At 45.0% G+C, this 20,923-nt stretch overlaps 1 protein-coding gene across 2 annotated transcripts; it reads right to left on the reverse strand.

The window, feature by feature from the left end:
- Window positions 1-616: 616 nt before the first annotated feature.
- tbc1d2 (TBC1 domain family, member 2) lies at window positions 617-19,894 on the reverse strand. Of its 2 annotated transcripts, none has more exons than XM_088343806.1 (16): window positions 19,751-19,894; window positions 14,192-16,265; window positions 14,013-14,127; window positions 13,405-13,510; window positions 12,038-12,138; window positions 9,163-9,278; window positions 8,449-8,700; window positions 8,115-8,201; window positions 7,942-8,052; window positions 7,593-7,874; window positions 7,324-7,524; window positions 7,056-7,234; window positions 5,826-5,946; window positions 5,530-5,715; window positions 4,138-4,259; window positions 617-1,219 (listed from the first exon to the last, which is right to left on the reverse strand). In XM_088343806.1, exons 2-16 carry the CDS (start codon window positions 15,986-15,988, stop codon window positions 1,018-1,020), a joined length of 3,978 nt encoding a protein of 1,325 aa, XP_088199932.1. In that variant the 5' UTR covers window positions 15,989-16,265; window positions 19,751-19,894; the 3' UTR covers window positions 617-1,017. The 2 variants fall into 2 exon arrangements, with proteins under 2 accessions (XP_088199932.1, XP_088199931.1); XM_088343805.1 differs by having other exon boundaries at window positions 19,612-19,854.
- Window positions 19,895-20,923: the final 1,029 nt, after the last annotated feature.

The following is a 20,923-nucleotide window of genomic DNA, read 5'->3' on the forward strand; positions in this document are numbered from 1 at the left end:
ACACAAAGAAGTTACTATGTCGAAAATGTCGAAAAAAAACACAAAGGGGTTACCATGTCGAAAATGTCGAAAAAAAACACAAAGGGGTTAGTATGTCGAAAAAACACAAAGGGGTTACTATGTCGAAAATGTCGAAAAACACAAAGGGGTTACTATGTCGAAAATGTCGAAAAAATAAAGGGGTTACTATGACGAAAATGTTGAAAAAAACACAAAGGGGTTACTATATCAAAATGCCGAAAAAACACAAATATTGAAAGTGTCGAAAAAACACAAAAGGGTTATACTATGTCGAAAATGTCCAAAAAACACAAAGGGGTTACTATGTCGAAAATGTCGAAAAAAAACAAAGGGGTTACCATGTCGAAAATGTCGAAAAAAAACACAAAGGGGTTAGTATGTCGAAAAAACACAAAGGGGTTAGTATGTCGAAAATGTCGAAAAAACACCAACGTCGAAAAAACACAAAGGGGTTACTATGTCGAAAACGGCGAAAAAAACACAAAATTGTTAGTAGGTCGCAAAAGTCGAAAAAAAGACGTAAGGGGTTAGTATGTCAAAAATCATCAAAAAAGACGTAAGGGGTGGTGAGTATGTCGAAAAAAAAACACACAAAAAAATTCAACAGTTTTTTATTACATTTAAACAAAGTGCAATGAAAACAGATATAACGACAGAAAATATCTTAGTAGAAAGAGAAATAAAGAGATAAAGAAAGCAGGACAGTACAAGAAAGAAAGAAAGAAGAGAAAACTGGGGACAGAAAGAGGGAGAGAGCAAGCAAGAGAGAAAAAAAATTAAAAAAAGAGGAAGAATGAGAAAAGAAAGGAAAAAGCTAGAGGAAGAGAGGGAGAGAGAGAGAGAGAGAGAAAGAGAAAGTTGTGTACTACATCATTTGAATAACGCTGGCAATCAATTGTCCAGGATTTCTCCTCCAGAAGGGCATCTGAAATGTTTTCGGATGTCACCGCCGCGTTTCGTTTTTAGAGCAAGTTCGAGTGGGCGGGGCTTTTGAATTCAGCCCGCCTCCTCCTCGTCCTCACTGGCCGATTGGTGGGGGCACCACGTCGGATGGTCGCGCAGCCGGGCGAAGGCCTTGTGCTGTTCCTCCAGTTGTCGCAGCTCCCCCTGCAGGCGCTCCAGGTGAAGGGCACGCCGGCTGCTCAGGAGGCGCCCCGGGAACGGGTTCATGTCGCGGAAGGCCATGGCCGTCAACTTCCTGTTCCGGCACCAATCAGAGAGGAGGAGGCGGAGTTACTAAGTTCCCTAGCCATTGTGTGCAAATGAGTTTGTTCCGCTTGAATTTGTTTTCCGCATTTATTTTGAAGGGGACTTTCAGACAGGAAGCGGGAGCCCTGTCGGTTCGGTCTTTAAATGTTCTAATCAACTAATGTGTCACCCTGCACCATCACAAAAAGAGAAAACAGGGAGAACAGAAAAAACAGAAAGAATAGAGAGAGAGAGAGAGAGAGAGAGAGAGAACAGAAAGAACAGAAAGAATAGAGAGAGAGAGAGAGAGAACAGAAAGAACAGAGAGAGAGAGAGAGAGAGAGAGAGAGAGAACAGAAAGAACAGAGAGAGAGAGAGAGAGAGACAGAAAGAACAGAGAGAGAGAGAGAGAACAGAAAGAACACAGTGAGAGAGAGAGAACAGAAAGAACACAGAGAGGGAGAGAGAGAGAGCGAGACAGAAAGAACAGAGAGAGAGAGCAAGAGAACAGAAAGAACACAGAGAGAGGGAGAGAGAGAGAGAGAGAGAACAGAAAGAACACACAGAGAGAGAGAGAGAGAGAGAGAGAGAGAGAGAGAGAGAACAGAAGGAACAGGGAGAGAGAGAGAACAGAAAAAACAGAGAGAGAGAGAGGGAGAGAGAGAACAGAAAGAACACAGAGAGAGGAAGAGAGAGAGAAAGAGAGAGAGAGAGAACAGAAAGAACACAGAGAGAGGGTGAGAGAGAACAGAAAGAACACAGAGAGAGGGAGAGAGAGAGAGAGAACAGAAAGAACACAGAGAGAGAGAGAGAACAGAAAGAGAAAGAGAGAGAGAGAGGGAGAGAGAGAACAGAAAGAACAGAGAGAGAGAGAACAGAAAGAACTGAGAGAGAGAGAGAGAGAAAGAGAGAGAGAACAGAAAGGAGAGAGAGAGAGAGAACAGAAAGAACAGAGAGAGAGAGAGAGATAACAGAAAGAACAGGGAGAGAGAAAGAGAGAGAAGAATGAAAAGGAGAGAGAGAGAAGAATGATAGGGAGAGAGAGAAGAATGATAGGCAGAGAGAGGGACAAAGAGAGAAATGGAACAAAGAATAAGAGAAAGAACAGAAAAAGAGAGCAAGAGTAAAAAAGACAGACAATAGAGACAAAAAGAGAGTTCAGAGAAAAAGTGAGAGAGTGTGAGTGCGTGAGACAGAAAACAAGGGAGAGGAAAAAGACAGAAAATAAAGATAGAAAGAGAACAGAGAATAAATGAACAGGTAACAGAGACAACGAGAGAGAGAGAATAAGAGGGAAAATTAAGGCAAATGAAAAAGAAAAAGAGAGAGAAGATAGAAAATGAAAGATATTGAAAGAGAGAGTACAAGAGTGAAAAAGACCGAAAAAGGCAAATAAAAAGAGTAAAAATGAAGAGAGAAAGAAAATGAAAGGGAAAAATAGTGAGAGAAAGCAAGAAAGAGAGAGAAAGAAGGAGGAGAGAGAGAGCGATAGAGAACAAAGAGAACGGGAGAGCGAGATAGAGAGAAAAAGGACAAGACAGAGACGCTTTCAACCCCATTGTCTTTTGCCTCTGTTTTGGATGCAAGTGGAGCCTGGACGCCATTCTTGACTCACTTTGGACTGTTGCTGAATTGTCTACTACACAGGTGTCAAACATGCGGCCCAAGGGCCCACGAGATGACCAGAGAAGCACAAGAAAAAAACGAGCTGCAGTTTGAAATATGCCCACTTGGTGATGACAAAGGCACAACTCGCAAGGACACTGCAGCTAGATGACTTTCTTTTTCATTCTCTTGTTTTCTTACTCTCTCTCTTTCCCTCTCGCTTGTTGTCACTCGTTATATCTCGTTTTCTCTCTCTGTACTCTTTATTTTCTTTCTTTGATTGTTTCTTTCTATGTTTCTTTGTTTCTATCTCTTGCTCTCTCTCTTTCTTTTGCTCCATCTATTCTGTTCTTTTTCATGCTGTTTTCTTTCTACCTTCCTTCCTTCCTTCTCATGCTCTTTTCTTTCTACCTTCCTTCCTTCCTTCTCATGCTCTTTTCTTTCTACCTTCCTTCCTTCCTTCTCATGCTCTTTTCTTTCTACCTTCCTTCCTTCCTTCTCATGCTCTTTTCTTTCTACCTTCCTTCCTTCCTTCCTTCCTTCTCATGCTCTTTTCTTTCTACCTTCCTTCCTTCCTTCTCATGCTCTTTTCTTTCTACCTTCCTTCCTTCCTTCTCATGCTCTTTTCTTTCTACCTTCCTTCCTTCCTTCTCATGCTCTTTTCTTTCTACCTTCCTTCCTTCCTTCTCATGCTCTTTTCTTTCTACCTTCCTTCCTTCCTTCTCATGCTCTTTCTACCTTCCTTCCTTCCTTCTCATGCTCTTTTCTTTCTACCTTCCTTCCTTCCTTCCTTCTCATGCTCTTTTCTTCCTTCCGTCCTTCCTTCCTTCCTTCTCATGCTCTTTTCTTCCTTCCGTCCTTCCTTCTCATGCTCTTTTCTTCCTTCCGTCCTTCCTTCCTTCCTTCTCATGCTCTTTTCTTCCTTCCGTCCTTCCTTCCTTCCTTCTCATGCTCTTTTCTTCCTTCCTTCCTTCCTTCCTTCCTTCTCATGCTCTTTTCTTCCTTCCTTCCTTCCTTCCTTCTCATGCTCTTTTCTTCCTTCCTTCCTTCCTTCCTTCTCATGCTCTTTTCTTCCTTCCTTCCTTCCTTCCTTCTAATGCTCTTTTCTTCCTTCCTTCCTTCCTTCCTTCCTTCCTTCCCATGCTCTTTCCTTCCTTCCTTCCTTCCTTCCTTCCTTCCTTTTTGTTTCCCCTTTCTTTCTCTTTCTCCTCTCTCTCATCCTCTTTTGCCCCCTTTTATTCCGGGCCCCCGTGAGAGTCTTTTTCTAGCAGGAGGACCCTCGGCGGACCGATGGTCCTGTACCCGGTATCGGTAACTCAGTACCTGGTATCGGTGACGGTCTTGGTGAAGAAGCCAAGGTATTGGTTGACGTCCACGCCTTCCTGGATCTTCAGGATGTCCTCCTCTTTGTACTTGAAGAGCGCCAGAGCGTACCTGAACATCACCTGAGGAACACGCCACGCCTACTAGTTGTCGTGTACTAGTACTAGTACACTAGTGCTAGGGCTGAAAACTAACATGTAATTACCTCTAGTAAAATTCAGCATGAAACTGAAATATGATATAGCAAATACATTATAGAAATACCACAAAACTACAGGAATACGTCTCCAGAAATAGTACAAAAACTATGGTGATACTTCAAAACGACTAAATAAAGCCCATCACAATAATACTACTACAGTATTCATACAAAAATACTACAAAACGAATATAACAAAAATACTACGATGAGGATATTCAAAAGTATAACTACATTAACACAAAAAAAAATAATTATAGTATCGAGATACTACTACAGTAATACCCCCCAAAAATACAACAGTAACGCTACAAAATGAATACTACAAAAGTAGTATTTCGGAAATACTACTGGGGGGATATTATAAAATACAACTAAGTTAAAACTTCACTCTTTTCAGAAACACATCAAAATACTACAACAGTAATACTACAGAAATACTCCAAGTCTTGGTCCTCCATGTTGATGCTGCCCGGTCGGTCGGTCTCTCTCTCTGTAGGTCTCTCTCTCGGTAGGTCTCTCTCTCTCTCTCTAGGTCTCTCTGTCTCTCTAGGTCTCTCTCTTTCTCTCTCAGTCTCTCTCGGCCTCTCTCTCTCTGTCGGTCTCTGTCGGTCTGTCTCTCTCAGTCTCTCTCTGTTTCTCTATCTCTCTTGGTCTGTCTCTAGGTCTTTCTCTCTTCTGTCTCTCTAGGTCTCTCTCTCCGTCTCTCTCGGTCTGTCTCTCTAGGTCTTTCTCAGTCTCTCTAGGTCTCTCTCTCTCTCTGTCCCTCTCTCTCTCGGTCTCGGTCAGTCTGTCTCTCTCGGTCTATGTCGGGATGACTCTTTAGGTCTCTCTCTCTCTGTCTCTCTAGGTCTCTGTCTCTCTGTCTCTCTCTTTCTGTCCCTCTCTGTGTCGGTCTCTCTCGGTCTCTGTCGGTCTGTCTCTCTCTCTCTCTCTCTCTAGGTCTCTCTCTCTCTTTCGCTCTAAGTCTCTCTATCTCTCTAGGTCTCTCTCTCTCTCTGTCCCTTTCTCTGTCAGTCTCTCTCGGTCTCGGTCGGTCTGTCTCTCTCGGTCTCTGTCGGTCTGTCTCTCTCTCTCTCTCTCTCAGGGCCAACCTCACCCGAGCCCTAGCTTCCAAGGCCTCCCTACTCGATTGCCTTCTAGACCCCCGATGTAAAGTGAAGCGGATCGGACGCAATAAAACCAGCAGGTACCTTAGCGCCCTCGTAGAGGAAGGCGTCCCACAGAGGGAGCAGGATGTCGCTGGGAAGGCTCTCCACGAAAAGCGTCAGGAACCAGTTGAAGGCGACCAAGGACCCGTCCACCTCGAGACGCTCAAAATGCGCCGCTAGCCGAGGAAGCTTTTTTACCAGGAAGTCCTTCAGGACCCGCTGGTCTGCCTGCGGGGTCGGACGGCGATTAACGACCATTCGCTTCCATTACCAGACTTTAACCGCGATTAACTCCGCCACCCTGTGGGCCGCCGGCGGCGAGGCGTTTGGGGGCGGACCTGAGCAGCCAGAAGGTTCTGGGTGTAGTAGTCCTGAGGCATGATGACTTCCACCACAGTCACCAGGCACCAAAAGGCGTCCTCTTCGTTCTGCAAGACCACAAGCGCCAACGCCGCCAACCTGGGGGCCACACGGATTAGCCGCGTTAGCGCTACGCCACTTTAAGTCCCGCAGCGGCAAAACAGTTTCAAGGATAAAAAGAATATATGGAGACAATGTCATGCTCAGAAGTTTATTCATTTCCAAAGCTCATGCTAACGGCTAAATGCTAATGGCCACACGATTAGGAATAGACGCTACCAAGTCATCCTAACGGCTGCATGACAACGAGTAGATGCTAACAAGTCAAGCTAACGGCTTCCTGCTAAAGACTGCGCGCTAACAAGTACATCCCCGAGTCCGGTCCCAACTTCCATTGATTGCAGGAACTTTCTAGTTCTGTTTTTAATATTGGACAAATGCAAAGGAGTTTCCATAGAAAAGGACAGAATTATCGTATGCTACACCTTTCCCCCCTAGTCCTCTTTCCAAATCCAAAATCTACTGATGTCTTCTTGCCTTATTTTGAGTGTCTACTGAAGTTTAAGTCTCATCAACCATGCAAGGGAAGTTATGCTAAATGTCCTACTTAACAGACTGAAACCTCAGGCTGAAAACCCACTAGCCGAAGAAGAGACAGGTTTCAGGGAGGGAAGGAGCACCACGGAACAGATGTTTAATCTGCGCGTCCTATGTTAGAAGGTTCCTCACCACCAGAGAAACTTGTATCAGGTTTTTTGGTGACTTCAATAAGGGCTTTGACAGAGTATGGCAAGCCGCTTTATGGGCCACCATGCGGAAGTACAACATGGGCCAGGAACAAGTTCGCCATTGAAGAACAGTATGCCAATGTCACTCATTACCCATACCGTTGGAGCATGGTTCCCAACCATAGTCGGTGTGAGACAAGGCAAAACAAGCGCCAGGAGCAGCCATACGCAACAACTCGTAGCTTTCACGGAGCCAGGTTCGGCCCAAGAGACCTGACCCCGTTGTCTGCATCTCTGCAGACAACAAAGAAAAGCACTCAATGTTTCTTTTTTGCGCCAAAAACAAAAGGTTTGCTCGTTACAGGTCTTTGACGGGTTTATCGTCCGTTTTTCCCATCGGCGGCTCGAGCGTAGAGTTTAGTGTGCGATCACGGAAGGCTCTCAACTGGCTTTAGGTGATGGTGGAAGAGGGCCCCTTACCTGTTGAGACCCTGGCAGTATCCAATAGACGGGTTGTGCCAGGCGAAGGCCAAGAGGATGCGGCGCAGCTGCTGGCGGGCGGGGCTCGAGGCTGAGGAAAAATGGTAGTTGCTGTTCAGGGTCCGGTGGAGGTCCAACTGGATCTGCCTGGAGGCCGGATGAGGACTTTTGTCGCACAACTGGACAGACACAAGAGGGCGGCGCTCGGTCCAGTTCCAGAAAGCGAGACGGAAATCCGCCAGTCTTGACCCGGAGGCGCTGTACCAACCTGCTGGTATCGCTGAGGGTGCTGCTCTCTGGCGGACCCGGTCCTGACTCGAACCAAGCCACGCCAAACACGCTGACGGTATTCTCGAGGGACACCAGCTCGCAACAGACCTTTGAGTTCTGGCGAAGGGCTGAAGTCATCATCTGAATGTCCGGCGAGGTACTGGGCCCAACAATTCAGCAGGGAGCGCTCGCAACCTTCCTGCCACAAAAAACTGATGTTTGCTCACAGAGCTCGCTGAGTGACCGGAGGCCGGCGTCAGGCAGCACCTGCTGCAAAAGGTAGTGCGAGCGGATCTCCAGCGCTTGGATCTTGGCCAACAGCTTCACATCTTCCGGCTCGTAGTCGGGAGCCATTTGGAAGCCGTAGTGATCATGCAGGCTGCAGGCGGTGGGTTCGGAACGCTCAGCCGGTCCCTGCAGGGCGTCTCTGATCATCCTCTGAATAGTGTCACGCTGGTCCAGATCCAGACTCGCGTTCTCCTGCAGTTTCTGCAGGACTCCAAGGTAGCGACTCTCAGCCTGGCAGTGCCGCGCCTCCAGGTAGGCACACTAGGGCAAAAACAGATCTCGGGCTGAGACCCTAAAAGGGCCAGGCCCCACGCGCCGACTTACCCACCTTGACCACCAGACTCCGCTCTTGCTCCGAGCTTCTACGCCACAGTTTGGTTAGCTGGAAAATTTCAGAGTTCAAAAACTTGTTCTGCGTCTTATAAGCCTCGATGTCATCCTGAAGGAGACACAAAATCAGTCGACGTGCAAACCGTGGAACTCCGGAGCCTGGTTACCGACTTTTAGGTTTTCCACGCGCTCCTCCAGTTGTCTAAACATGTCTGGGGTCGTGCTGGAAGATGTGACACTCGCCAGCTGGACGATCACCTACAGGGACACCAGACCGGAACCAGCTAAGACTGGCACAGGAGGAAATTTATTTTCCTCAACAGTGTAAGGCAGAGGTGGGCAGCCCAGTCCTCAAGGGCCAGATGTCCTACAAGTTTAAGGAGCTTTGAATTTCAATGACACTATGTGTAATGACAACAAAGGCATTTTATCCCATTTCTCTTCTTCGATTCAAGTGATTTTGATGGGAGGGGGGCGTTAGTAGGGCAAAACAGGCAAAGCTAACCTCCTGCTTGGCGCGGTTCTTCTCAGAGAGCTCCCGGACCTGCTTCCGCAAATGCGCCAGTTCCAGGTCCTTCTGGTCCAGACAGCGCCAGGCTGCCTTGGCCTCGGCCTGCCCCGGTCCCAGGCGTGCCAGCAGGTCGGGTCCCTGGTGCTCCCGGTGCTGCTGCTCGCGCTCTGTCGCTACAAAGTCGGCGCTCCGTGGTTTCACCTGCTGGACTTCCCCTAAACCTTTGTGGAGGGGATGCACCAACTCCTACAGGGACATTAGTGATGGCGAGTTCAAGAACGAAACGGCTTTATAAGCCGGCTCTTTGAAGTGAGCAAGGGGAGTCGACTCCCTTTGAAAGTGATGGGTCCTTTGGGAACATAACGGCCTTATGAACCGGAAGCTTTGAAGTGAACGTGGGAGCCAGCGTCCTTCAATAGAGTGATGCGTCAGTGGCGAGCATTACGGCCTTATGAGCCGGCTCTTTGAAGTGAACCATGGGAGCCAGCTCCTTTCTATATAGAGATGTGTCGTTAACAAACATAACAGTTCTATCTTAGTTGTGAATGGCGAGAGCTAGCTCCCTGCCAATCACGAGCCAGCTCCCTTCGATATAGTGATGTGTTGTTGGCAAACATAACAGCTTAATCAGCCGGCTCTTGGAAGTAAACAACGCGTGTCGGTTCCTAACCAATCAGGAGCCGACTCCCATTCAAGATCCCGCCTGACCTCCTGAGCTTTAACTTCTTCCGTCAGCATCTCCTTGTCCTGCCGGAGGAGAGATACTCCCACCGGTGTCCTGGCGCAGGAGCCAAAATTCTTCTTGGTTCTGGTCGCCGTGGCAACTAAAAGAAATGTAAGCGTGTGACTAAATTACCGTATTTTCCGCACTATAGGGCGCACCGGGTTATAGGGCGCACCCCCAAAAAGTAGTTTTTGGTCCTATATCTTCCATAGATAAGGCGCACCGGATTATAAGGCGCTACAATGGGAACGTCGACAAAACAGTCAGATGATTCAGTCCAACTGATTACCCCCTTAACATTCCCAAAGCTTGCAAAGAAGCAAATACGTGTCGTAGACACGTGCGGATGCGGTGTCCGTACGATGTCACTCAAATGCATCGTTCCAAATATCATTCGGAAGGTTAAAGTCTTGGGATTTAAGAAATGCCAACCATTCCTTAGTATCTATTTTCTTTTTCGCTCGCAACTTTACTGTGCATATGACAATAAACACTTGGAATTGAGTTTAATTTAAAAATAGACACTCCATTCCATCCATTATCTGCACCGCTTATCACAGAAACATCGAGTTCAGTCTGAAACAAGATACTGGGAAAATATATAGCCGGAGTAGCTCACCGAAGTCGTTGTGTTCAATAATAATGTGCAACCATGGTCCTCTTATATCCGTGAGTGTAGTAAATCCAGGAGAGTAAAATATTTACAAATACAGAATGTTTTCTTCATGCCGTAGACAACCAAACTTGCTATTCACATTCATCTTTTTCGGCCAATTGCAGGCTTTGTTTTGCCCCTTTAGCCTATACAAGCCTGTAAATGATAAAAAGGATCTGCCCCCTTTACCTCTGAATAACTTTAGCCAATAGTGATCGATTCAAATGATGATTGACACATTGGTTAGCCAATGAAACGCCGGTATATATAACCCAGCATACACCGCGGACTACTCACGTTCGGGGGAAAATCTAGTCGGCGGCTGCTTGCTTTGGTTGCAAGACTTTGCGACTTAATATTGATCCATATATAAGGCGCGCTGTATTATAAGGCGCATGGTCAGCTTTTGAAAAAAATAAAGGCTTTTAGGCGCGCCTTATAGTACGGAAAATACGGTAATAGTTCGGACAGAGCGTGCTAAGCCACGCCCACCACAGTTGCAATATCCATGTATCACGATTGGCCGAAGCAACAGCTAATCCTGATAGCGTAGCCGTATCATTTCCTCCTTTTGAAGCAAAGTTTTCTCAAAAGGCTCTCACAAATTAATGTTCTATTCATGGCATCAAAGACACGAATAACATAGTAAGGGTGGCGATCTATGGGGAAGTGTTCAGTCCCGTACAAACTGAAATGGATTCCGATTTTCACATGTAAAGCAGCGTGATCGTTTTCCCTTCTAAAGGACCTTCATGAGTTTGAGATACGTCACCTCACTCTTATTTCATGCTATCGAAGAAGCAAAGTTCTCTCTGCCTGTCCGGGTTTCGATTTCACGGTAATGAACGTAGCATGCTGCAAGGCCGATGGGGTCCTGTGTTATAACCGACCCAAATGCGGCATGAACCTCAATTTCCTAAACATAAAACACTCACTGTCAATGTTCACACAAAGTCGGTGAGCAGCGCTTGAAACAACAGTGAGCAACAGCAATCCCAAGTGTGGCAAGATCATTAATTATCAAACATGTCCAAAACGTGACATCAAGTTACATTTTGCCGAGTTTCCGGCAATGCAAAATGATTTTTCTCTTTTGAATGAATTGACTCATGTACTATTGCAAAGGTTGTACGGCCTACAAACGTCGTTTGTTCTTACAATTCTTTCACAAGATATCCATTTATTTTTATTTCCTGATATATTTTGTCACATATTATTAACATTTTTGGGGGGCTTTTTTAGTCGGTTGTAAGATACAGAACTGTACTTAATCACATTTTTTAGTGGAAGTACAATTTTGGCAAAAAGATTCACTTGATATAATTGGAAATGATTTGAATGCAACTTTTTCTTCTTTTTTTCCCTGTTTTTCTTCTACTTTTTAAAAATTCCTTTAAAAAAAATCTCATTGTGTTCATTTTTTCCAAACTGTTACTTTTTTCTTTTTGTTCTCTATTTACTTTTTTCCCTAAATTTCTTTCTTTTCTTCTTTTCTGGCTTTTTTTCTAAATTTTTCCTTCTTTTTTCTCTTCCTTTTGTTTCTTTTTTTCTCAGCTTTTCACTACTTTTTCATTTTGGTATTTTTTTCTTTTTTGTTCTGTTCCCCCCTTCCTTTAAGTCATTGTGTGCATAATTTTACATAATATTTGGTCATGTTGGGATGAAAGAAGCAAAAACAACCCGAAGAGCCGTTTAGGACCCGAAAGAGCCGGTTCCTTTTAGTGAGCCGAGCCGAAGAAGCCGGTTCTCGCCCAACCCTACTAACTTTACTCAACTTTGTTCTCCTTCGACTCGACTTCAAAATACCGCATTTAGGACACAACGTCAGGGGAACCCGTGTATTTTGACCTTTATGCCCTGTAACTTTGACTTGGGTCGTTTCTTAATTAGTAATTTCGAGCCCTCATTTTTGTGCGCTGGCTAGATTTTCTTGTGCGCTGAGAATGTGCGAGCAGTGCGCAATTGCTCACTGTAGAACAAATAACTTTGTTCCGGTTCCCATCAATCAATTTCACAAGTCGAACGTTTTGGCGAAAGCATACCTTTATCCATTTCAAACAGGTCTCCATATTTAGTTTTTGGCTGAGGAAAAGTGACAAAGCTCACTTCGACCCATCGTTCCGAAGACACATTTGTTCTCAATGTCGGATCGATCGATCGCTTCGACACGTCGCCACCGGATTGTTCCGGGCCGAACCGCTTACCGGCCTCGTTGTCCAATCGGACGGCGTCCTCGGCCGGCAAATAGAAAACGCTGTTTCCGTGGTCTTGAGACGATCGCTTTCTGAGACTGTGGACGGTGTTCCTGTCACCGGGGTAAAAGAAAAAATGCATGTCGTCGTTAGCATGTAGTCGTTATCATCTAGGCGTTGGCATGTAGTGGTTAGCAGGGTTGGGTAGGGTTACTTTAACTTGATTACTTTCAATTACTTATCTGACAGCTTTTGCTGTGGGCACGGTCCTTAAATGTTGGTGTTAACTGGTTCCTTTAGATTTATTAGTCAGGTGCAGGTGATGAGAAGCAGGCATATTGTCCTTCTGTTTGTCTGTATGTACTATATCCAGGGTTGGGTAGGGTTACTTTAACTTGATTACTTTCAATTACTTTTGGATGACTCCAATACCAAATATGCTAATAAAAGACAAAAGAAACTAAATATGAATAAAATGACTACATTTTGTGCAGGCTTGGGGAGTAACGGAATACATGGAACGGCAAAAATGATGTTGGCAAGCTGTTTGGATTTATTTTCGTTTTGTTTCTGTCGCATTTTATGTAAGTTTTGCCGGAGATCAAAGAGATCAAAGCCAGGAGAGAAAGCTCACCACGTGTTGTGAGTCATCATTTGATTCATATTTAGTTTCTTTTGTCTTTTATTAGCATATTTGGTATTGGAGTCATCCAAAAGTCATTGAAAGTAATCCAGTTAAAGTAACCCTACCCAACCCTGACTATATCCACAAAAAATTGTTTTAAAACTCCAGTGCCATCAAGAGCAGGTAAACATCTGACAGCTTTTGCTGTGGGCACGGTCATTAAATGTTGGTGTTTACTGGTTCCTTTAGATTTATTAGAGTCAGGTGCAGGTGATGAGAAGCAGACATATTGTCGTTCTGTTTGTCTGTATGTACTATAACCAGGGTTGGGTAGGGTTACTTTAACTTGATTACTTTGAATTACTTTTGGATTACTCCAATACCAAATATGCTAATAAAAGACAAAAGAAACTAAATATGAATACAATTTTGTGCAGGCTTGGGGAGTAACAAAATACATGGAACGGCATAAATGATGTCGGCAAGCTGTTTGGATTTATTTTCATTTTGTTTCCGTCGCATTTTTTGTTAGTTTTGCCGGACATCAAAGAGATCAAAGACAGGAGAGAAAGCTTACCACGTGTTGTGAGTCATCATTTTATTCATATTTAGTTTATTTTGTCTTTTATTAGCATATTTGGTATTGGAGTAATCCAAAAGTCATTGAAAGTAATCAAGTTAAAGTAACCCTACCCAAACCTGTGTCATCATTAGCACGTAGTAGTTAGCATGAAGCGGTTAGCATGGGACTCACCGGATGTGCACCAACGGATGCTTGATCGACACGTCGGACAGCGCCGGCGCCGGCTCCGCGGGAGGCCCCGCCCCCGCCCGACTCTCCACTTTGGGCAGGAACTCATCTACAGCCCGAGAAGAAGCTCTCACAGTTCGTATTATTTGAAGGCACCGTTCGTCAAAATCATCGAGCGCGCTCCTTGAAAGGATTTTCTAACGTGAAAGCGAGTGTCAGAATCTTGATGGAGAGCTCGACTTCTATATCTAAATTAAACTTGTGAAGATGCTGCTAGCACTTACTCTGCGTTATTTTGAGCTGTTCTTATCTCTATTTTGTCAATTGGTTGCTATAAACTGATATGAATTCTGCCGTTCTGCTTCAACAACGCATGCGAAGCTTGGCTACATCATAGACCGTGAGAGTTTTTATTTTAGTTTTTCTTCTTTTTTTTTTTAAGAGTCAGGCTGCCAAGAAATATGGCAATGGTAATTTCAAGCATTTTCAAGACCTTGAAAACACCATTTTAAAATTCAAGCACGTTCAAGGATTCAAGCACCTGTATGAACCCCGGAATCAGAAAGTGACCAAAAGGAAGAACAAAAAGAACTGGTACGGCATGGTCCCACCTGCGTCGTCGGTGGTGGTTTCAGGTCTGCCGCAGGTCCAAGACTCCCGCCAGCGGCGCCAGCGTTGATGCTGCAACCGCCGCAGCCAATAAAACATCCCGTCCCGAGTCGCCGCCTGAAAACCGCAGAGCTCAGGTGCAATCACAGTTAGGTGGGGGTGGGTCATGTCAATGGCCTACCTTCAGGGTGTAGGTACGCTCGGGCGTATTGACCTGGAAGGTCCCGGCCTCGGCCGCCGGCGGGAAGCTGAAGGCGGCAGCACAGAGGTCCACACGGCCCAGTGGGAACACGTCCTGTGGGCTGCGGTAGTAGAACATCTGGTTCTGATTCTCTTCACACGTGAACCAGCGCCGCTTCCAAGCCCGAAAAGGACCGGCTTGCTTAAGCAGGTAGCCGCAGAGTTTGGGTTCCTCTGAACCGCAACGAAAATCGAGGGCCTCCTGCCCCGCAGAAAGAGGAGTCTGGTGTGGGTCCGGTTGAGGAGGTGTGGCCACCTGAAAAGAGTCCAGGTGAACAAAAGTCTGATGGGGATTTGGGAGAGCGTGGGGAGAAGATGATAAGTGGTTCTGTCCACAATGTGGATCCGGCTCAGAACCTAGAGGAGCCCGCTTATCATCGATGAGATCAGGAGTGCTTTGATGTTGGTCCAGAAGAGAAAGATTCTGATTGTGGTCCGGGAAAGCGGCAGGAGTCTGGTGGGGATAAACGAGGGTTAGGGAGGGGAACAAAAGGGAGTCTGGTCCAGGATCTGGATCCTTCTCAGCACCAAGAGAACCCTGCTCAACATCAATGGAAGCGGATGCAGCAGTGCTTTGACGTTGGTCCAGAAGACTAAGATTTTGATCTTGGTCCGGAATGGCGCAAACAGTTTGATGGGGGTTACGGGGAGTGTGAGTGGGAGACAAAAGGGGGTCCATATGAGCAGGTTGAAGTGCAGGTCGTGGGTTCAGCTCACCATCAAGAGGAGCCTGCTCATTGTTCATGAGATCAGGAGTGCTTTGACAGAGCTTCCGAAGATTCTGACCGCGGTCCTGAGCCTGGTGGAGATTGGGGAGGGAATGGAAAGGAAACGAAAGGGAGTCTGAGTGAGCGATCTCAGTTGCAGGATGCTTATCCATATCTGCACCGAGAGGAGCCAGCTCTCCACCATTGAGATCAGGACTGCTTTGACGGAAATCCAGAAGATTCTGATGGCGATCAGGGACAGCGACAACACTCTGCTGACGATTCACTTGAGCAGAGATTAAAGTCTGAGGGGATTGCTGGTCCCAATCAACTTGAAGGGTGTCCAGGTCAATGGCAAGAGGAGGAGAAGATGACTGACTAGACATGCGATGAGCCAGAAGATTCTCGTCTAGCTGAGAAGAGCACAGTAGTGCAGAGGAATCCAGGGGGGCAAAAGGAGTGCCTTGACAGAGGTCCATAGGAGTCTGATTGCGCTCCAGGAGAGCAGCAAGAGTATGGTGAGGATTCAGTAGAGCAGAAGCCAAAGTCTGAGAAGGTTCCTGCTCTCTTAAAGCCTGAAGGGGGTTTGAGTCAACAGGAGCATGAGGGTCAAGTTGAGCAGAACACGACTGACTGGATTCGAGATGAGCCATAAGACTCTGGTCTAGCCCAGAAGAGGATGGAAGCGGAAAGGTGCTCAGGGGAGCAAGAGAAGAGCTTCCAAGGAGAGCTAGAGGAGGGCTCACAAGGGAACCTGGAGGACTGGCTTTCTGATCAAGAATCTGATTATCCGACAGACACTCCTGTAGGTTCTGGTAAGGAGTCTGTGAGGGGTCCGGGTGAAGAGCTGGAATTGGGTGAGCACTCAAAAGACATTGAAGGGAGTCCGAGTCAGGAGGAAGACCACACTGAAGACCGGTCACATCAGAAACATTCTGGTGCGCCAGTTCTTCGAAAAGTGAGTCAGTTTCTGCTTTCTTCTCGTCTTGTAAAATGGAATGTAGTTGCTGATCATCTTCCAGTTCCATCATTGGAACCGGTTCACGGAGGAGAAATAAGATGTTAGGGTTTTTTTTCCTTTTTCGGGACTCAGGCGAAGAAGTCTGACGGGCTTTTGGAGATGAGTGAAAGTTTGGAGGACTTTGGAGTGTGTCAGGTGGACTTTGAGTTTCTGGAAAAGTAACTTCTCAGTGGTCAGCTTGCAGTGGACTTTGGTAGGACATTTGGGAATTTTGGTTCCAAATGGGTCATCCGGATGCAATTTGAGCTGGACAGGAAGTGACTCGAAAACTGTCGCTTGTGTTTATCCTGAAGAGGCAAAACCAAAATCAAACAGCTTCTCAAATCATTTTATTATGAACTTTCACTATTTTAGGAATATGAGCATATCTTTTAGAAGCTTATCATTCTAAACAGTGGTCTCAAACTTGAAGCCCAGAGGACAATAGTTTGAGGCCCACGCCTTGATCGGAAATTTTGATATGTACACCTCTGTGCCAAGGCACAGTTCAATAATGGGAAACAATTCACTCACGTCAAGTCAAGTCATTTTTATTTGTATAGCCCTTAATCACAAAGAGTCTCTATGGGCTTCACAGGTTATTACACAGACTATTTTTTCAGACTATTATGACACCATCCCCTGATCTGGAACCAACATGAGGGAAAGGAAAAACTCAAAAACCTCAACATGAGGAAAATGAAGAAAACTTTGAGAATGTGGCATCCCCCTTTCAGGAAGACCAGACCAGACCAGCCTCACAAATGCAGCCACGATAAATAAAAACAGTGGAACCACGGTTCTCGACCATAATCCGTTCCAGAACCCTGTTGGAAAACCGATTTGTTCCATCACCGAAATCATTTTTCCCATTAAAAATAATGTAAATCGTTTTAATCTGTTCCAACACCCTGAATGTTTACCTTGAATGTTTAACGTAAACTTAAAGCTAACCCAGGCAAATAGTACTTTCGCTTTATCGTAATCTTCCGTATGAAAGATTTTGCTAACATGAACGTGTAAAAATATAAAAAAAAAAAGGATAAAGAAAAGAATTATGAATAGGATTTCTTACCTTTGTGGTGGTCAGCAGAAGGTGCAGGCAAGATCAGCAATAGTTGTATGCACTACAGTACTTTTCTTTTTTCACCTGTAGCAACTTTGCTGCTTTCACTGGCTTTCTTCGGAGGCATGATAAGGGGCTAAAACACCCGTACGCCGCTCATCATCGCACCCTAGCGTACGCACTCACGCATTACCGGCGTTCGAACTCCGATTTTTTGACCGAGCGGCAAAGCAAGAATTTCTCTAAATTTTTGGTCGGACTCCGATTTCTTCGAACTGAGAGGCGTTCGAAAACCGAGGTTCCACTGTAAATAGATTGTACAGAGAGCACTAAGCCATGCCCACCGTAGTCACGGTATCCATGTATCACACACCGAGCAAATAGAGCGGCTGCAACAACAAAGAGCGACACTAGTTGCTATTCCTGATAGCATAGATGTATAAATCTCGAAAGGTATCTTCATTTTCCTCATGTTGAGGTTTTGAGTTTTCCCTTGCCCTCATGTCGGTTTTAGATCAGGGGATGCTGTCATAATAGTCTATGGTCTGTGCAGCTCTTTGAGACTCCTTGTGATAAAGGGCTATACAAATAAACATGACTTGACATTCTCCTTACAATGCACGCTCATTTCTTGATGGAGAAGATGAACAAGGGACTGGCATTTCCACACGGGGGCAGATTTAATTTCTTACACAATTTAACTAAGTGAACTCCATCGAATACGGCCGAATTAGTGTCGTTGGAGTCTCTGGGGAACCCTCTCTTCAAGTCCTCTCGCTACTCTCCCCGCCCACGTCTTTCCGCAAGATGGTGTGCCGGCTCCTCCCATGGGCGTGCCAATGAAGCCCCAACGTGGAGCTCCACCACTTCGCCGCGAGCGGAGAGCATTTCTCATAACAATGCCTGCCGTCCTCCGTCATCAGGGCCTTTCTGCGTCGTCGGATGTGCTGATTATCTTATCAGCCTTACGTCCCGTTCCCGCCGTACCTGTAAACAATATTCTCCACTAGGTTGCACTGACCTCGCACCACAGCCCCGCCAGTGGATATCTGTTGCATTAAATGTATTTTGTATTCGATCGTACAAAATCCTTTATAGTCAAATGTATGAAATCCTCCACTGGGAACCAGGTCAAATAATAGCTTGAAGCCTTACTTAGTACCTTGTCAAATTTGATCACAGTCTGTAAAACCCAAATTTGTATTTAATACATTTTTCTAAAGGTATGTCACGGTGTTTCCGAAACGATTCGTAGACGACCGGTTTACAACACTAAAATTTGTATTTTACTTTGGCCAATTTTTTTTTTAGACATTGCGAAAGAGTTGTAAATGTCAGACTTTTCTTTCCGGGAGTAAAATCCGTGAGTGCGCAATAATGGTGCGTAAAAATGAATCACAAACAGCTTTGCACACATTTTATTTCAGCTGTTGGGAATTTCGTTAGCTGACCGATGTGTCAATCATCGGTCCAATTGGTTACTACTGGCGGAAGATATTTGGAGCTACAGGAGGCGATCTCCCTTATATCGAACAGGCCCGATGAGGCTAAATAATGCATACTGTCCCTTTAAGATCAGTCACAGGATCAGATTAAATATTGAAGGATTTTATACATTTGACTACAAAGGATTTTATACAAATGAATACAAATTACATTTAATGCAAAAGATATTCACTGACTGGGCTGTGGTGCGAGGTCAGGGCACCCTAGTGGAAAATGTTGTTTACAGGAACGGCGGGAACGGGACGTAAGGCTGATAAGATAATCAGCACATCCAGACGCTGTTGACGCAGAAAGGCCCTGATGACGTAGAAACGCTCGGTGTTGGTTTGAGTACCCCAGACATCGGGAGATGGTGAAGCCCAGGGGGCTTTCTTGGCGCGCCCATGGGAGGAGTCGGCACACCATTATGCGGGGAGAAGATGGCCAACAGGAGAAAGCGAAAGGACTTGAGAAAAAGGCTTCCCACAGACTCAAACGTCACTAATTCGGCCGTTTTCGATGGAGTACACTTCGTTAAATTGTTAATGAAATTAAATCTGCCCCCGTGTGGAAATGTCGGTCTTTAGTCCATCTTTTCCATCAAGAAATGAGCGCACATTGTTAGGCGAATGTAGGTTGTGTTTGGTTAATAGAGTAAGATAACTAATTCGAACAATTTGGTACGTTTTAATATTTAATTCCCAACAATTCAAAGATGTGATGTGTTGCGTCTTCCTCCTTTATCTTGGATGAATTGATCATGAATTAAAATCAGCCAAAGAGATTTTTCCATTATCCCCACCGCGTATCCTCATTAGGGTCTCGGTTTTTTTTTTTTTTACATTTGCAAAAATATGAAAAATCAATAAAGTTTTGTAGCAAAAGGCTTCGTTCGCAAACAATTACAGTTAACGCAGCCTGGCGTGGAATTGACACGCAAAACAGCACCTTTTGTCACTAATATGGGGGGAAATAACTTTGGTATTAAATAGAGTATTGTATTGTATTATTATTGTTTTGGAAAAGGTAAAAAAAAATCGACAAGTTGAAAAAATGGCGAAGGACGAGCAATAAAGGGAGTGGGGGGCGTGGCCTCGACTTACCTGCCTTCCGGGTTCGGCTTGATTGACAACCGAAGTAAAATCAAAAGAAGTTGTTAACTTCGAACAAAGTTGGCGTTAATTTCGAACAAAGTTGGCGTTAACTTCCAAGATTTTGTACAAGTTCCGACTTCTTTTTTACCTTTTCTTGTTTTCTTCTTTTTGTTTCTTTCAGTCTCGTGAAGGGGGCAAGTCGGCGTTTGTGTACGGTCGCTTCAGCCTCGCCCACCGCAACTTCCGCTTTGGACTACCAAAGTAAGAGCGAAGTTGACCCGTGCCCTTTCACAATAAATGTATTTCTTACATTTTGAATCTGGCCCACAAGACAACGCCGAGAGAAAGCAAAATCGAAAAAAAGGTTGCAGATTTAAATATGTCCACTAGAGGTCCCCAGAGCTGGGCGACACTCTCGAAGCTACTGTAACTCCCGTTCCTTTTCTTCAACACTTCTCTTTTTCTCCTTATCTCCCTTATTTCTCTCTCTCTTTCTTCAACTCTTTTTATTTCCCTGTATCTCAATTCTCTCTCTCCGTCACCCTCTCCCGTTCTCTCTCTCACACTCTCTTTATTCAACTCTTCTTCCTCTCTCTCTCTCTCTCTCTCTCTCTTTTTCTTCAATTATTATTTTTATCTCCCTTCTTTCTTTCTATATATCTACATTCTCTCTTTCTCTCTCTACCACTCTTTTTATTCAACTCTTCTTTATCTCTCCCTCTCTCTTCAACTCTTCTTTTTATCTCCCTATCTCCCTTCTTTATTTCCCTATATCTCCATTCTCTCTCTCTGTCCCCCTCTCCTGTTCTCTCTCCCTCCCACTCTCTTTCTTCAACTGTTCTTGCTCACTCTCTCCCCTCCCTCTTTTTCTTCAATTCTTCTTTTTATCTCCCTTTTTTTCTTGATATCTCCATTCTCTCTCTCTCTGTCCCCCTCTCCTGTTCTCTCTCTCCCATTCTCTTCCTTCAACTCTTCTTTCTCTCTCTCTCCCTCTCCTTTTCTTCAATTATTCTTTTTATTTCCCTATCTCCCTTCTTTCTTTTTCTATAGCTCCATTCTCTCCCTCTCTTTTTCTTCAATTACTCTTTTTATTTCCCTATCTCTCTTCTTTCTTTTTCTATATCTCCATTCTCTCCCTCTCTCATTTTCTTCAATTATTCTTTTATCTCCCTATGTCCCTTTTCTTTCTCTATATCTCCATTCTCTCCCTCTCTGTCCCCCTCTCCTGTTCTCACTCCTTCCCACTCTCTTTCTTAATCTCTTCTTTCTCTCTCTCTCTCCTTCCTTCTCTTTTCTTTCTTTCTCTATTCTTTCTCTCTCT

This window comes from Urocampus carinirostris, chromosome 9 (assembly GCF_059441175.1).
Source record: "Urocampus carinirostris isolate Australia breed hairy pipefish chromosome 9, RoL_Ucar_1.0, whole genome shotgun sequence".
NCBI classification, from domain to species: Eukaryota; Metazoa; Chordata; class Actinopteri; order Syngnathiformes; family Syngnathidae; genus Urocampus; species Urocampus carinirostris.

Bases quoted from the DNA above. Each gene is read 5' to 3' on its own strand.
- tbc1d2 (XM_088343806.1), bottom strand. From the start codon at position 15,988: ATGATGGAACTGGAAGATGATCAGCAACTACATTCCATTTTACAAGAC. The intron at 9,279-12,037 runs GTAAGCGGTTCG...CATTTCTTTTAG, and splicing joins CCGATTGGACAACGAGGCCG to TTGCCACGGCGACCAGAACC. The intron at 8,053-8,114 runs GTCGGTAACCAG...TGTCTCCTTCAG, and splicing joins AGCGCGTGGAAAACCTAAAA to GATGACATCGAGGCTTATAA.